This window comes from Erpetoichthys calabaricus, chromosome 1 (genome assembly GCF_900747795.2).
Source record: "Erpetoichthys calabaricus chromosome 1, fErpCal1.3, whole genome shotgun sequence".
In the NCBI taxonomy this organism is placed as follows: domain Eukaryota; kingdom Metazoa; phylum Chordata; class Cladistia; order Polypteriformes; family Polypteridae; genus Erpetoichthys; species Erpetoichthys calabaricus.
The window spans coordinates 20,811,032-20,828,120 of NC_041394.2; the positions used below are offsets into that span (position 1 = coordinate 20,811,032).

A 17,089-nucleotide genomic window follows, 5' to 3' on the forward strand; every position below is an offset into this window, starting at 1 on the left:
TATCTATCTATCATATAGTGCCTTTCATATCCACAGATCACTTATTCAGTGCCTATGCATATGCAGCCATCTTTTATAGTGCCTTTCATTACCTCTGATACACTTAAGCTCTCCTTCTTGTCTGTCTTCAGGTTATCCAGCTCCTTTACTATCTGCCCTGTCTCTGTGATATACGTACATAATAATAATAATTCATTACATTTATATAGTGCCTTTCATATCTCCTTGTGTCCCTTCCCTGAATCCCAAGAAGTTGCGGATGACTCAATGAGACACACAGAGGCTGAAGGGAGTAACAGCATTTATTTCTTTTCCAAAAATGAACTAAAAAATATTTCAGGACCTAATGTTAAAAGTTCAACGGATTTCCATGTCATTCACTTGAAAGGTAATTTCTTTTCTTTTCTTTTCTTTTTTTTTCCCTTTTTTTTTCCTTTTATTTATTTTTTAAAAAAAGCATTCCAGAAAGAACAATTTGAGATTTGATCTCTTGAGCAGATTCACTTCATTTTCCAACACACATTTACAAAAAGAACAGCGCAGGCAAGGAAAAGACGACACGATATTCGATCATTTTGGACTTCATGTGCAAGATTGAGGGAGCACGGCCCGTCGTTGGGCAGCTCCAAATGAAAACAGCAGAGGAAGGACTGAAGTCTTCATCAAATTTAAATAGGAATGAAAGGAAAGAACTGTAAAAATTGTGAAAAACATGGCGGGCAACACGCGCACAGGCCCAGAGCAATGAGACCGAGTAGTTAAGAAAAAGCATTTTGTTTATTTTTTTTAAAAATCGCATCTAAATCCACGTCATTCAGTTATATGGGAGAAATTCTGTAAGGGCCCCGTAAATCACCATACGTTAACTGAACGTGAATTTCTGACCTCGCGGGGGGCAAACCCCACGGCCCACACATGCCAAGTCTCAGCCGGAGGTGGACGGGTGGCTCTGCCGCCTCACAAGGTTCATGGCTTGGCTGGCACTCCGTTCCTTCTCCCGTTTTCTAGTCGTAGTCCTTGTGCCGCCGCCATCGCTTTGTCCTGTCGGGTTTCCCACCCACTCATTAAGTGTATAAAAACTCCAAACAAATTTTCTGGTTTCATTGTGGGTGTTAAGCCGCATGATTTTTGCATATTTTGAAAATTTCATGCTGAAATTGTTTACAGAAATTAAACAAAACCTTTAACATGCTGATGATTATTTTGAGGTAAACAGTAAGAATTGTTTAAAATCAATGGCATAGTCTTTGAAGCTGGAAAAGCCATCGTGAGGTGGAGCCTGCTGACAAGTTCAGAATTCTGTAGCAAAACCAAAACTGAGTGTAGTCGTGTTTGAGCTCCGCGGATTATCACATCCAAGATGGCTTCCCACAGTCTCGCTTCACATGACCCGGCTATTGCTGCGGAGAGATTTCCATCCCTGATTATTCCACATGATTCTGCCAGAGGTTGTCGCTAATTGTTCTGAAAATCTCCTCAAACAGAGCCACAGGCCGATGTAATCCCGCGGTCTCTGTTACGTCGTTCATTCTTATGGCGGCGCAAGCCACTGGGGTCTACGGGAGATGTCTCTAAGCACGGGATCCTCGGCATAGGAACGCTGGTCAGCATGGCCTAGGAGTATTGGGGGAGATGTGTCCATAACGATCCCCCCGAGATGTAGTTGAGCTGTTTATGAAGAAGCTGCTGATCACCACTGTCACCGAGCTTAGGAGTATCTCTGATATTTCTACAATGGATTCTTCCTAATTGTAGCCACTTTGGTCACTCTGTCTTCACCCCCGGCCTCTAGCTGCAGTCGAGCTAATTCTTCACCCCACAGATGTATCTTCTCATGATTGTTGGGCTGACCAGTCTGGATATTTTCCCCACTTATTCCTCCAATCTGTAGCCGAGTGTGTCCCTCTCTCTTCTCGTCTGACTCTTGGTGTAACTGAGCTGCGTCTTCTCCTTACAGATGCTTCCACTCATGATTGTAGGTGGCGTTGGGGTGACAGGTCTCTCCTAGGAGTACCCAGGATGTGTCCTTAACATTTTTCCCGTAGCTGTAGCCGAGTGTGTCACTTCCTCTAACGGCTGATCCATGACATTCTTAGCCAGAGCTGAGGTGGCTGGTCTGGTAGACCCAGTGCTGAATCGTTAGCTGAAGATCCAGCAGCTCAGACTATCAAACACCACCAAGGCCGGCCGTGTCCATTCTGCAGTGGCGCTAGTCTTGGGACAACAAGAGGAGAGAACGGGGTGGATCAAGAAGAACGTATTTGGTCCTGCGGCTTCTTGCACAGTGCCGTGGCTGAAGCCGGGTTACCTGTGTGACATGGTGGACCCTTGCAGGATTTCCCCCACATGTGGATTTGTCCAACCTCTCGCAATAATTCCTCCCAGTCTTGAACACACAAACACGCACGCAGCAGTCAGACGATCACTGCTACAGCAGGCTCCAAAAATGCCTCGACACTACGGCTACAGACAAACTACAGGCGTAATCACCAGCCACAGAACTAGCGTCGGCCCCCCTGGTGCCACCTAAAGCTCGCATCACACCTACCTGTCCAGAATCGCTGTGGCCAACATATGTCTGACGTGGCCACGCTCCTGTGGGACTGCTGGAGAGGTAGATCGAGCGGCCTTAAAGCTCCAATGGAAAAAATTAAATAAATAAATCGGCTGAGGGCGTTTTCTATTTGGCAAATATGGCGTAAGACGGTGGCCTCTACTCCTACGTTTTAAAAACTCCACACGCATACGGACACTTTTCACACAAACGGCAAGTTTCCTAATCCTTCTGTTTTTTTTTTTGGAGCCTGCTGCTTCAACATTTTCACTTTTGATATTCATTTATTTATTTATTTTTACAGCACCTTTCAGTACTCAGTACTTTGTGCAAAATGTAAAAAAAGAACCAAAAACAAACGTATCGATACAAACTATAAATATTTATATATGTAGATAGATTTTTCATCAGCTCAGAGAAAGGGCAGCGGGATGGGGGAAGCACCAGAGTTACGGATGTGTAATACAGCGACATGTCTCCAGCATGATCTCAAAGCGGCAGTGGGTCTTATTGACAGGAAAGAGCAAACTGATTGGACAAAATGAAATGAGTTCCTCTGTGTTGCCTGCTGCGTCCTGAAGGGGGCACTATGACTATGACAGGGCGGAAAACTGAAAGAGATCAGTCCCAGGGGGACATTAATCCGGTTAGGGGAAATAAATAATGTGACTCAGGGAAGCAAAGTTCTGGCTCGCTTTGGACAGGATTGGTGCAACCGTTTCCTTTTGAGGAGGATCTCTGTCTATGCCCTGGCAGTTCATTTTACCAAATCCATGCTACCGTCATTGTTCACTGGTGACCTTTTTCAATGGCAGATCTCTTATCATTCGATTACGATTCGTTCCACGTGATCGGTACTACTCTTACCATACAATTCCGACTCGCTCCATGGAAACAGTGCTACCCCGACCTTCTGGTAACAACTCACTCTACACAGTCTCTTCTACCACTGACATTCGATGGAGATTCATTCCATGTGGTCAATGCAATCCTCATTGTTTGATTCTATGGGATCAGTGCCACCCTCTTCACTGAGCAGTGACTCGTTCCATCGACATAATCCTATCTTTGTCATTTGATAGAGGCTCCTGCCATATGGTCACATTTGATGGTGACTTGTTCCATGTGAGCAGTACTACCCACTTCTTTAAGTAACATCTCATTCCACTCAAATAGTCCTACCCTCGCCATTCAGAGGAGACTCATTCCATAAGCCACCTTGCGTCCCAACACAGGGACACAGTAGGGTGAATTTCGCACAAATGTTAGGACGTTTCCCTTCACACCGAGAACCACAGACACATGAAATAAGTGACTAAGCAAAGAGTGGTAGACAGTCGGATTTTAGAGACCTTCAAAACTCAACTTGATGTTATTTTAGAAGAATTAAGTGGATAGGACTGGCGACTTTTGTTGGGCCAAAAGGCCTGTTCTTGTCTCATCGTTTGATAGCTACGCCTTCTGGAGTGCTACTGTCTAATTGAATAGTGACTCAATCCAATGAATTAATGCTAACTTCATCATTTGATGGTGACACAGTCATGTGCTCCATACTTATGTCAATATTTGAAGGTGATTCACTCCACATGATCAATGCTACCTTCATTGTTTGATAGTAACTCACTCTACGTATATGATCAGTTACCCTCTTCATTGATGACACATCCCTACCTTCAGGATTAAATGGCAACTCATTGCACACCATCAATGCTACCCTCCTCCTTCTGTACATTCTACAGGAACATTGCTACCGTCAGCACTTGATGCTGTCTCCTTTCACGTCATCGATGCTATTGATCGTTTGATAACGTCTCATTCTACCTGATCAGTGTTACCCTCTGTACTGAATAGTAACTCGTTCTATTCCCACAATCCTACCCTCAATACTTCATGGTGGCTCATTCCAGGTGATAAGTGCTATCCTCATCATTCAATACCAATACGTTCTACAGGAACTGTGCAACTCCCATCTCTTGATAATCACTCACTCTATGTGATCAGTGCTACTGTCGACACTCGGTGGGGAGTTACTCTACATGGTCAGTACTAACATTGACTCATTCCATGCTATCGATGCTACCTTCATCTTTTGATAGCAACTCTTTCTACATGATCAATGTTATCCACTTTATTGAATACTGACTTGTTCCACTAACACTACCCTCGTGTTTCGATGGTGACTCATTCCTCGTGAGCACTGCCACTCCTCGTCATTGAAGAGCAACACATTCTACAGGAACCTTGTCGCCTTCTTTACTGAATAATGACTCACACCATTGAAACAGTCCTACCCTCACCTTTAAATGGTTTCTCTTTCTATGGGGTCAATGCTATCCTCACCGTTCAATACCAATTCATTGTGCTAGACCAGTATTACCCTCATCTTCTGATAGCAATTCTTTATATGGGAGCAGTGCAACCCATTGGTTCCACTGAAGCAGTCCTACCCTCATTCTTCAATGGTCCCTCATTTCATGTGATCAGTGCTACCCTCATCATTCAATAGTGACTTGTTCCATGGAAAAGGTCCCACCATTTGATAGTGATGGTTTGATAGAGACTCATTTCATATGATCAGTACCACCATCCACAGTGTGTTACCTTCACCATTGAGTAGTGACAATCTACAGGAACAGGACTACACTTGTGCTTTGATAAGAACACATTATATGGAAACAGGGCTACCCTCTTCACTGACTAGTAGTGACTCGTTCTTTTGAAACAGTTGTGCGCTCATCTTTCAATGGGGACTCATTCCACCTAATGGTGCTAATGTCCGCATTCACCAGTGACCAACTTCACGTCTTCGATACTTTGATATTACTCCATTTGATTGGATCAGTCCTATTCTCATCATTTGATGGCGACTCATGAAGTTTGGCTCCCTGAACGCTAATGAGTCTCCGACAGGATGTCTGATCACAACTCACAGGATTTCCCACAGTTAAGCTCCTTGCAGCAGACTAGGACCTGCACAAATTGTGGATTGATGGGGTTACTGGGTGACTGAGAATTCATGACACCCTGCACTTCATGGGGTGGACTTATACTAGGGTGGCCTTAAAAAGGTGAGGGGAAGCCTGTCCAGTCTGAATCCTTCTCTAGGTTCAGGGGGCTCTCTGCAGATCTTTGTCTTGTGGGCATGCACCCCCATCCAAACTTCTGCCCATTTCCACTGAATTTTGCTGTAAATACACCAAGGATAATGTTAGAGAAGATGTGAAGCACTCTCAAGCCCTCATAAGAAGAATCAGCCTTCACAGATGTAGTAACATCCTGTCGGGCATCCCTAGGAGCTACCATGACAAGACAGACTGGTATCACTGGTGAACTCCACAAAAATGCACAGCCTGTTTCTTCTTATTGCAACAGAACAGAATATCCCATACTGAGAAAGGATTTTCAAGCGTCAACTGCCACCCACTTCTCAATTGTTTGATTCTTTTTCGGGTCTTGCTGCTACTTCAATTTTCCTTTACAACAGTTTAATCGGTGAAGACCTTTCTTGTTAAAACCTTTCCAAGTCTCCCTGTCCCAACTGTGTGTACTGGCTTGTGATTGGCTATTCATGGTCCCGCCTATTAACTTGTCCCCAAGAACATAGAGCTTTAATTTGCTGTAACTTTCACTCTTGTCACAAGTTGTATCATTTGTTGCCAGGCAATGCTTCACGGGCCTTAGGAGCGCCATCAGCCCTTTACCTCAATGAGTGAATAGTTACGGCTGGGCGTTTTTAGAAATTGTGATCAAGCGATTACACATACAGAAAGATAGTTGGGTGTTTGCTCAAACTGTACAAACACGCTTGGGCCGAATGACACACCACAGCGCTGTTGCTCAGACTATATGTGTATATGGAGAGTTTTACCCATTGAGAGTTTGCACTTAAAGCTTTGCCCATTCAATATGGCCACAGACGTCTCAAAATGTCAACAAAGGAAAGAGCTGCATTACTGCCTCCTGCCGTACTGTGCTCTGAAACTGAAAAAAAGGGGAACTGGGCACACGGATGGCTGGCAAGGCACGGACAATACGGACTGTTTTACATAGGTACAAATTGGAGGTAATCTATCTAATTTACAAATGGTGAGCTTGTCTGGGGGTCTTCCAACAAGCGTTTCCCAAGAAACATTTTATCATTGGCCATTTAGTTGAATGTGTGCTGCTACGTGATAGTTAACGTTTTGAGATCAAAAAAGTGGAAGAGAGTTTGATAACAGCAATGGCCAATGCGCAATGTCCTGCCACGATACGTTGTTTAGGCAGTAGTTTTGCTGCTAGAGCTCGGTACATCAGGCCGCCATGCTTGCTGTCCACACAGCACGTGTTCCTCCTGCCATGCCTGTTGTTCTTATTCTTGCCACACGCACTTTCGCTGCAGTCGCTACACGTTGAACTTTACGAAATTTGAAGGTGAGACGACTCGCACTACAAGACAGCCGACTGAACTTTCTAACATGGCAGAAATTCTCCCGATTGTATAACAACTCAATCATAAGATGCAATCAGGAGTCGCATCTCCTTTCATACCACATGTAAAGCAATGCTTCGGTGGGTTGGCACCCTGCCCGGGATTGGTTCCTGCCTTGTGCCCTGTGTTGGCTGGGATTGGCTCCAGCAGACCCCCGTGACCCTGTGTTCGGATTTAGCGGGTTGGAAAATGGATGGATGGATGTAAAACAACGTGACTAGAAATTGGGCTTAAAATTGCATGGTATGTGCCCGTCTTAAGCCAGCTGTGTTCATGTTAGCCCCCTTGCTCAGACTTTGTGCTCTTCTTCTTCATCAAGTTCCTTCTCTTCTCTTTGTTTCTCATGCTCACGCTCCGATTGTGTTATTGTTTCTTTGCTTTTTAGGTTACAACTACATCTTGGCTTCCTTTCTGTTTGCTCTTCTCTTATCACTTTGGTTGTCTTATAGGCCCAAACAACTGTATGCAATGAAGACCACAAAGCAGCAGCCTGGCATCACATACAGTGATGGAGATGAGTATTCAACACATCAACATTTTTCTCATTAAACATACATCCAGCCATTGTTACAAAATCAATCAAATGAATAAGGCAAAGATCTTGTAACAATCCAATACATAAAATGGCAACGAAACAGGGAAAAAGTGTTGATCATGCTAACTGAAATTAGTGAAGAAACCTTTGTTTGCAATGAGAGCTTCAAATGGAAGGAAGGAGTCTCTCACAGCGTTTTGGTGGGATTTTGTCCCATTCTTCTACACAGACGGTCCTTACATTTTGAAGATTCCGGGGCCTGCTGGTTAATCCTAATCTTCAGTTCCTTCCTCAAATGTTCTTTCTCTTAGATGTACGTCTGCTGATTGCCTGGGCCGTTCCGACAGCTTTGTCTTCTTCCTCAGGAACCACTCGAGCATCTCCTTTGCAGCCTCTTTAGGATCATTGTCCTGCACGTCTCATCCTCATCGTCTTGGTGGATGGCAACAGAGTCTTCTCTTGAATTTCTCCATTCATCTTTCCTGTGATAAATTGAACTCCTCTGTTACCATGAGATGAGAAACAGCCCCACACCTTGATGCTTCCCCCTCCGAACTTCACAGCAGATTTGGTATTTTTAGGGTCGTAGGCAGAGCCGTGTTTTCTTCAAACATGGTGTGTTACATTGCTGCCAAAAATTTTTGTTCTGTCTGGCCACACTAAATTCTGTCAGTGTTCTACAGTCTTCTCCAAACTTCACACGAGCATCAACATGTCTTTTCTTCAGTAATGGAGTCTTCTGGGGTGATTGTGCATGCAGACCATGATGGTGGAGAGCAATGTCAATAGTCATCTTTGTGATGACAGTACCTGCTGCTTCCAGGCCTCCCTGGGGCTCCTTCTGATAGGTCTCCTTGGCTCTTGAGCTACTATTCTGACTAATGTTTGACTAGCTGGTTGGAAATATTGCAAGGAGCTCCTGTGCATGGCCAGTTGATGGTGGAGTGAGTGATGTTCCTACCAAGTGCTGCCCCTGGAGTGCCATTAGGAACATTGAAAGGAGTTAAGAACTCTGTCAGTGAGCAGTGCCATTGCCACATTGCTCAACAACCTTGTGAAGGTCCTGGGAGAGCTCTTAGCCTCAACCCATCATGAGATGTTTCTTGTAGGAACGCTTGATAACAAATGATTAGTTATCTTTCATTCCGAGGTGAGTAACCCTTTCCCAAAGAGTGGAAGTTCTGACTGACCCAGCACAGGTAGGAGAACACGTCGGTGGAATCGGCTGCTTCTTCCTGTGTCATTCCACTTTCCTGTACATAACTTCTTTATGGATTGGAATGTTACGATTTCTCTGGCTGTGTCATTTTACCGAGTTGTTTCCAATGTCTGGATTAAATTTCATGGCATAGCTGTTTTGGAAATACGCAAAATGTCGATGTGTAGAACATTTATTTCTCCCACCACGGGTTCTAAGGTTTGCGTGTATGTGTGTGTGTTTTGAATGTCATTTGACCCTGAACACATGACAGTACCCTTGGCACAGCAGGGCAACTCTGCCCCCTCTGTAGGCAGCACAAGCCTTCGCATTCTATGAATGTGTGTAGACCCCCTTTGCATCCTTCATTGTGGTGCTGCAAGTGACAGGGCAAGGCAGCAGGCAACAGAGAGGGCACACTTATGACAGATGAGTTGGTGCGCGGGACGATGACTCAGCCACCCAGAGTGAGTGGCCACAGAAAGGAGAAAGAAACGGCGGACAAGGCAGGGGGCTAAGGAAGGAATTCACTGGCTCTGGCTTCATGGGAAGACTGCTTACAATCTCAGACATCATGAAACAAGGTGGGGGGGCTTTCCTTCACAGCCCCAAAAGGTAACTACTGCTCGAGAGGGGATCACTGCAGGAGCGCATGTCCACCTCGCCGGGTAAGTCATGGCGCCCACTCTTGTGGGTTTTATGCTCGCACAAGCTGCTGCCACACTCACTGTGTTATAATGTACTTTTTTGTTTTCTTGTTTTTATTTCACTCCTTACGCATTGAGGCCATGCAAGCTTAGAGCATCAGTGCATTTTCTTTAGACGTCGCCACATACATACGGAAATTGTTAAAAGAAATAAAAAAGCAAATGCCTAGAAGTAAATGAGTGCAAACTGTGTGCTTTCACTTTCTTTTTTGTAAATGATGTGCTGCCCGTCAGGCTCAGGCTCCTCCCACATCGGTGGTGCAGGGGCGGGGCTAGACTGGGGCGGGGTCATGTCCTGGGCTACCTAGTTTTACTACACAGCTCGACTTTCACATCGATTTTCATTACTTCATAAAAACACGAAGCTGCTGTTTTTAAATTGAGTTTGTATTAATTGTGATCACAGTCAGCCTCACATGTGGATTTTTGCCGATTTCCTCCATGCTTGGCTCAGGTCTTGACGGACTGTTGGACTAAGCTGAGGGAGCAGTAGAAGTGGTACAATGGTACCTTTTCTTCATATTTTTACAGTAATCTTAAATTTATTGAGTTGAAAAATTAATTAAAACTGAGCTTTGTGACTGGCAGGATCCACAGGGTGAAGTCTAAACACATGGACTCCCCTCCCACCCTGTGCTTCCTGTGCCAAGCAGTAGAAATGATGGGCAGCCAGTTACATTCCTGCCATCTCTTATGAGCCGGGCTCTGGGCGTGTGGCGCAATACTAGACCTGGGGCTCCAGCTCACCGTTCTGGACGTTTGAGGTTATGGTCCTTTGCCCAGGACCCCCTTAGAGGCCTGTGGGGCTCCGTTCCATTTTAAGGCTTGGAATGAAGAACTGTGGCCCACTCATGGACCAGGGTACAGCCTGAACTCCTGAGTGGTGGCACAGTTGTCATCTGCTGCCATGTCACCCCACCCCTGTAAAGCCCTCCTTCCTGTGGGCTGTTGAAGGCAGCTGTCTTTTGTATTTTGTTTCTTAAAATGTTTGATATTTCATCTGTATGCGCAATATTACTTCCTACTCGGTGTGCTGTTCTGTTTAGTAAGCTAAGGAATTGGTTCTGAGACTCTGATGTATCGTATTTTTTATATTTAATTCACCGCGTACCTGTAGAGCATAGCGAATGAGGATTTATTGTAGTGTATTTTGATATTTAGATTTTATTTTACTTTATGTACTGATTTGAATATTTGCTGTCTGTGTTACTTGTGCCTTTGTTTATCCGTGCAGTTGTAGCCTAAGTAATTTCCTTTGGGATTAATAAAGTATTCTGATTTATTTTACTGGTCACTTTGTGCACTTGCTTGCTCAACCCTAACCTTATGAAAGGCTGGTTGATTAACATACCGAAGTGCTGTAAAGTTTCCATCCATTCGCTTAATGGACTTGTACATCAGGGCAGTGCTGGCTTTTCAGTGCTTCCCCTGTGGTAGGATGACTGTACAACATACTGTACATCATTGTTACAGAAAAACAAATCAGAAGTGTAGCGCACAAGTTTTTTGTGGGGTTACCGAAACCATCATAGGGTCACAGTCGTACATACGGGGGCCAACATAGGTTCCAAAATGTGTTTTAACTTCATCATTAGTGACCGTGATTGACTCCAGCTGGTAGCTTCTCTGTGTTGCCCGTTTGATGGCACCCATTGGATTGACCAACATTCATTACAATGGGGAAGTCCAAGGAGCTCAGTGCAGACTTGAGAAAGAGGACAGCAGATTTACCCAAGTCAATAAAGGTCCTCTGAGGTCTCCTGGAGCCACTTCTAAACAGCTTCAGATTCCAGGATCATTAGTTCAAACAACAAGTTGTGGCATCCTTACCCAGCTGGGACGCCCTCGTAACGGAAGGACTTGGGGAGAGAGCATGCATTGGGCATTATCTCCCCCGGAATCACTAGATGGCAGCCCCCCTGGGTTGCTACAGCACTCCGGATTCCCACACAGCTTGCTGGGACTGGGGGGTTTGTGGACTCAGCCCTGTTGGGTTCTGGGGATGCCACCAGGGGGTGCTGCAGGGACTTGGGGAGCCCTACTTTGTTGGGTTCCCACCTCACCCAGACGTGCTTCTGGACTATGCTAACGGGCCACCAGAAGTACTCCCAAGTGTCACAAAAAAGAAGCCCACTGCTGCAGTTCCAGGAGGCGGAGTTGGTGGAGAGAAGACAACGCTTGCTGGGAGGAGTGGAGGCAGAGAGAGGTGCTGAAGTGAAGGACAAAAAGAGTGGAAAGAGTTGATGTGCTGTGTGCATTGACTGTACTGTGATTTGGTGGTGAGAAACGATTGGGAAGAGTTTCCCACAGCAGAATAAAAAGTCTTTGTTTGCAGAGACTTGTGCCAGCGTCAGTCTGTGTCGAGTGTTGGGGAGCTGGAGTGTCCCCTCCAGACCACAAAGTTATTTGTAGGTGCAGCCACTCTGCTAAGGTCTGGAAGAAGACCCAAATTGTCACCCACAGCTGAGAAAAGATGATGGCCAGATGGTCAAATACAATCAAAAAACCACCAAGAAACATGTCTGATGTGAACTGGAAGCTGCTGGAACATAACTGACACAGGGGCCAGCTCTAGGCATAGGCCGAGTAGGGACCAGCCAAGGAGGTGTCAAAAATACTGCGATGGCACCAATCTCTAAGGAACATCACCCCCAAGCCAATTTCATATGAGGGTATGGATCTTCAAGGAGCAAATGTCGATTTCATATATCGAGTTGTGAGGATGCTGATTTGTAAAAAGTCACCAAGACCTGATTTCATGTGTGCTCACAGGGAGCATCTCCAAGAGTAACCGTTCGTTGATTTCATATGCGATTGTGAGGGTGGAGATTTTCAAGGGATAAACATTCATTGGTTTCATATTCGAATGTGAAGGTGCCGATCTCTAATGGGGATCCCACCCTTTGCCGATTTCTGTTACAGAGTTAAACGTGGGTCTTAATGAAGACCTCTAATTTGGATGTCTCTTTAGACTGCTTACAACAGAGTCTGCCCAGGGGTGTAAAATACCCATAAGCTGGCCCAGAGTGTCACTGTCCATAACCATCCAAGAAAGAAGCTCCTGCTTCATAATCAACAGCTTCAGGTAAAGGAAAAGCCTTCTGGAGGACAGGTTTATGGTCAGCTGAGATGAAGATTGTGTTGTTTGGCCACAGTGAGCATAGGTATATTTGGGGGATTAAAAGTGATGCATTCAACCCCAAAAACACTGTGCCAGTTGCTAAGCGTGGTGGTGGTACCATCATGCCCTGGGACTGCATTGCTGCTATTGGAGCTTGGGCATGGCACAATGTGGATGGAATAATGAAGAAGGTGGATTACCATAGAATTCATCTGCAAAACCTCAGATTAGCTAGAAGGTTGAAACTTGGACACAACTGGGTGTTCCAACAGGTCAATGACCCTAAACACACATCAAAGCCATTTTTTAGTGGATAAAGCAGGCTAACATGAAGCATTTGGAATGGCCTTCTCAAAGTCCTGACCTCAGCCCTTCTGAAAATATGTGGACTCTGCTGACAAGTCAGGTCCAAGCCTGGAAACCATCAAAGTTGGTTTCCACCAAGAAGGATGGCCAAAAATCCAACTAGAATTCTGCCAGAAGCATCAGATGGAAGTGAAATGTGCTAAGGGACAATTACCAAAGAATAGATGTGTTGTATGACTTTGGCCCGGTGTTGGTTTCAGAAAGCCCACAATAAATGAAAAGTTGTGTGATTATACTTCTGGACTTTTTTCGTAATAAAGATGTATATTGTACAATCATCCTGCCACAGAAGAAGAACAGTTGTAGAAATCACTGAAGACCGAGTACTGCCCTGACACACAAGTCCATTATATTGATGGATACTTTTCACCACAACTGAATTTGTGAACTCTGTCCTTCTTGGAGGGTCACGACCCACTCATGGCCCGAGTTGGAGACTTATGACTCCCCCAATTGCACTGTGGGTCACCAATGAAGGATGAAGTGAACAAGCTTTTTAAAGTTGTGCAGTTACTCTTGTAGAGAGCCCAATCCAGATGTGCTCCAGAAGTAGAAGATAACCTTCGACTTGGTGTTATTTTGGACAATCTTGTCAAATAGGATGGATAGGCTTGGTGGGCGGAATGGCCTGTTGTCGTCACAATTGTTCTAATTATTGAGATATTTTTACAAGTGGACTACTGACTGGTGACACAACTTGCTAAGGGGTTACCGAAATGAATTACTTGGGGAAACCTGAACACTATTCTTAATTTATCAATAATCTTAATTTAGAAGATAACTTAGCACCTTTTAATACTGAACTGTTTTTGTTTTTTTTTCTTCTGTTATCCTCTCCCCTGAATGTCAGTTTTTGGCTATATGAAGAAAAAAAAAAAAAAAACTGATTTTATTTTGGGTTGGAGAACCTGCTATTTGAGTTTGGGGCTAGGCTGCCTGGGGTGAGACCCTGGCCTAGTGCAGTCAGCTGTGGCTTTTCGTTTCTTTTTGCTTTGTTACTGTTTTGTTGTTGCTGAAACACAACATCCTGTACAGGGGCTGGGCACTTATTTTTGCAAGCAGATCACTGGTAGGTGATGCAGCCCACTTAGGGTCACCCAGTGAGTCAGTGGGGGCAAACAGAGCATTTTTTTATTTATTTATTAACTATGATTCATTCGTTAGATATCTTAGTGTATTAAATCACTGAACATTGTATGGAAATGCTTCAGAGGAGCAGGCCATTTGTTTCCATACTGTTGCAAGTGGACCACCAGCAGGTAAAGTGGGGGATTTACAATTTTCCTATTTTATTAATATTCCTAACTTAGAGGGCCTTTTAATACTGAACTGTCACAGGTAAAATGTAGTTATTTGAAATATTTTAACAAATGGGCCACTGGGAATCAGCAAGTGGGTCAGTGGGGGGAATTTGTACAATACTATTACCCACCTTAGTGGAACAGGATACTTGTTTCTGTATTTTAGAAAGCAGGCCACTGGCAGGCAATGTGGCTCGCTTAGAATCTCTCAAGTGGGGCACCAGGGTGAAACTGAACAATGGTCTTAATTTGTTAATATTCTGAAGCTAGAAGGCTCATTGGCACCTGTTAACACTAAACTCTGTGCCCAAGAGCTTCACAGGTTCAGCAGAGCCATCTCCATATTTTTATAAGTGGGCCACTAGCAGGTGAGCTGAGCTCCTGTTTATAGCCCACCCCATCCCAAAGTACCATCCAGGCACAGAATTCCTGTGCTCATAGTTTTCAAGTGTGGTACTGGCAGATGCCATGGCTCATGTGGCGAGGCTGGCACCACAGCCACACTTTTGCGTTTTGCTACATGCCTTTTGCCCAGACAGTTGCCCCTGGCCCGTCTCATACAGAAGCTCAGCGGGTGCCCCATTCCTGACGGGTAACTTTACAGGTAAGCAGCTGCACATTTGCCAGCTAAACAAAGTAATCACAATGCAGGTGTCAAGCGCGTCACGTCAGACGGAGGTTTCGAAATTCTATTCAGGTGGAGGTGGGAAGCTTGGATCAATTTGAGCAAAAAAAAGAAAAACGTAAAGCAAAAAAATAAAATAAAACAAAAGGAAGATAAGAGACGGCCTACCGAGGGCACCGGTGTGCTCAAAATGTTGGGGAAAAAAATACAATACTAAGCTTTACAGAGCAGTTCAACACAGACGAGGCCCCTGACCTCACTCCCTTAATCGGACAATTCCCGTTATTCATGTCATTTTGTCGTCTACGCCAGAATGTCTGCTTGCCAGCTCGATTGCTAGTGTGAAGGTCACAAGACAACATATCAGGAAACAAATCCAAATGACAATAAAGAAAAACAAAACGTGTTATGACCACCATGATGAGAATTTCAAGATCTGGAAGCATCCAGAAGGACACAGGTGCAAACTAAGCTAGAACCACATTACCCCAAACCCCTGCCTCATTCTCTCAGAACGGTACTGCATGTTATCGAGATAAGAAACACGGGGGGAACTGAAAGGTCGTTCAGCTGTGCTCGGGTCGTTTTCTTTGGGGTTGTGAACCGCGTAAGGAGCGCAGCCCGGCTGTACGGACTTTTAATTAAGCTCGTGCCCATCACTCCTTTTCATTTCAGTAAAATTGTCAATTACCAGGTTGAGCAATCGCTAAGAAAGGCGCCACATGATGACCGGCAGCATTCGCACGGCGTGTTCACAAAAGCTGATCCTTTACTGGTCATCTGTCAAAACTACACCTCCTTCCTTTTGATTTCTGCTAAGAAAACGTCACAGGCACAGCTGAAGGCGCTCTGTCGCGTTCCCTAAATCTACATTTATTAGCTAATAGTTAAGTATCAGTATAATATTCAAAAAATGTTTCTTTTTCTCTATCTTTTTTTTAAATTAATAAATATTAGTTGCTTTAACAATAGGTAGGGGGCGATGGGGAGCAGTTCTTATGGCAGCACAAGAAAGTAAACCAAAAGTCATTCATTCAAAAATTCAGTTAAATAAAAGAAAATTCCAAGCAAACTGGTAAAATAAATAAACCAGCAGTAAGACCCAGCAGAGCCAGCAGGGAAAAACTCCGTTCCCAAGCCCGCCGTTTGCCAAGAGCGGACCCTCTGTGGAGGCTTAGGTAAGCGTGATGTAGGCCGAGGCCTTCTCCTTCAGCTGACGCAGACACAGATGGCAGCTCCAGCTTCCTGTAAACCAAAAGACCAAAAACAAAACAAAAAATTATCAAAGAGTCGACCGTGTATTGGTAAACAGCCACGAGAAAGGAGCAGAGTGGGGCTCTACTTACATTTCCAAATCACAGTGTTATGGTTGTTTTTAAGTACTTTTGCTACAAACAAACCAGTTCAGGAAAAATTGATACCTAGGCTAATTGGTTGGTAGTCAGCATGTTGACCCTTAAACCCTCACATCATAACAAAAGGACGTTAGGAGAATCCAAACTGATGTCTAACATTTGGGAAGATATGCTAGGCACCTCATGTTATATGGGCCTATGGAGTCAGACATCTCTCACACCAACTTCTCATATATAGTCATTTTTTAACTTGCTCGGCCCAAGTCAGGATTACATGTTCGTTTTATATCTATATATATATATATATAATCCCTATGTGCGTCCAGGTGTCCGTATGTGGGTGTCTTCTGGTGAAGTGCGCATGCGCGGGGCACGGTGCGATGCGCGATATTACTGTCAGAGAAAGTTTTACAGAAATACTAACCAGTATTACTGCGAGAGGAAATTAAAGGTACACAATACAGTGGCGCATATTACAGCCACATACAAGCCTGTATTACTGTCAGAGGAGATTAAAGGCATATTACCGACATACAAGACGGTATCCTTCAATAAGGGCGCGCACAAAAAGGCGAGCCTCAAAAGGACGACCTCAATTGGGCGCAGTGAATAAAGGCGCACGTAAATAAAGATCTGCACCTTTGTTGCTCTCCACATATTCCAGAGCCATTTGAACTAAATTATCTACGAACGCCTTTATTCGCCGCGCTCAATTGAGGTCGCCCTTTTGAAGCTCGCCTTTTTGTGTACGCCCTTATTGAATAGAGCCGTACAAGACAGTATTCCTGTCACAGAAAATTAAAGACACACAATACACGGCGGCAGCCCACGAAGAACGGTCAGCTCAGCAAGTAAA

At 44.6% G+C, this 17,089-nt stretch overlaps 1 protein-coding gene and 1 long non-coding RNA gene across 3 annotated transcripts in view; both read right to left on the reverse strand.

The window, feature by feature from the left end:
• Nucleotides 1-284: 284 nt before the first annotated feature.
• LOC127529767 (uncharacterized) lies at nt 285-12,014 on the reverse strand. Its single transcript, XR_007936372.1, has 2 exons — nt 2,174-12,014; nt 285-2,143 (listed from the first exon to the last, which is right to left on the reverse strand). It is a non-coding gene; the product is annotated as an uncharacterized LOC127529767 (long non-coding RNA).
• A 2,788-nt stretch (nt 12,015-14,802) lies between these two features.
• The window catches only part of dpf1 (double PHD fingers 1), a 412,154-nt gene continuing 409,867 nt past the window's right edge, over nt 14,803-17,089 (reverse strand). For both annotated transcript variants that reach the window (XM_051934320.1, XM_051934323.1), the window contains exon 11: nt 14,803-16,123. In XM_051934320.1, the coding sequence (XP_051790280.1) occupies nt 16,053-16,123 (71 nt within the window). In that variant the 3' untranslated portion in view covers nt 14,803-16,052. The remainder of the gene's footprint in view (nt 16,124-17,089) is intronic.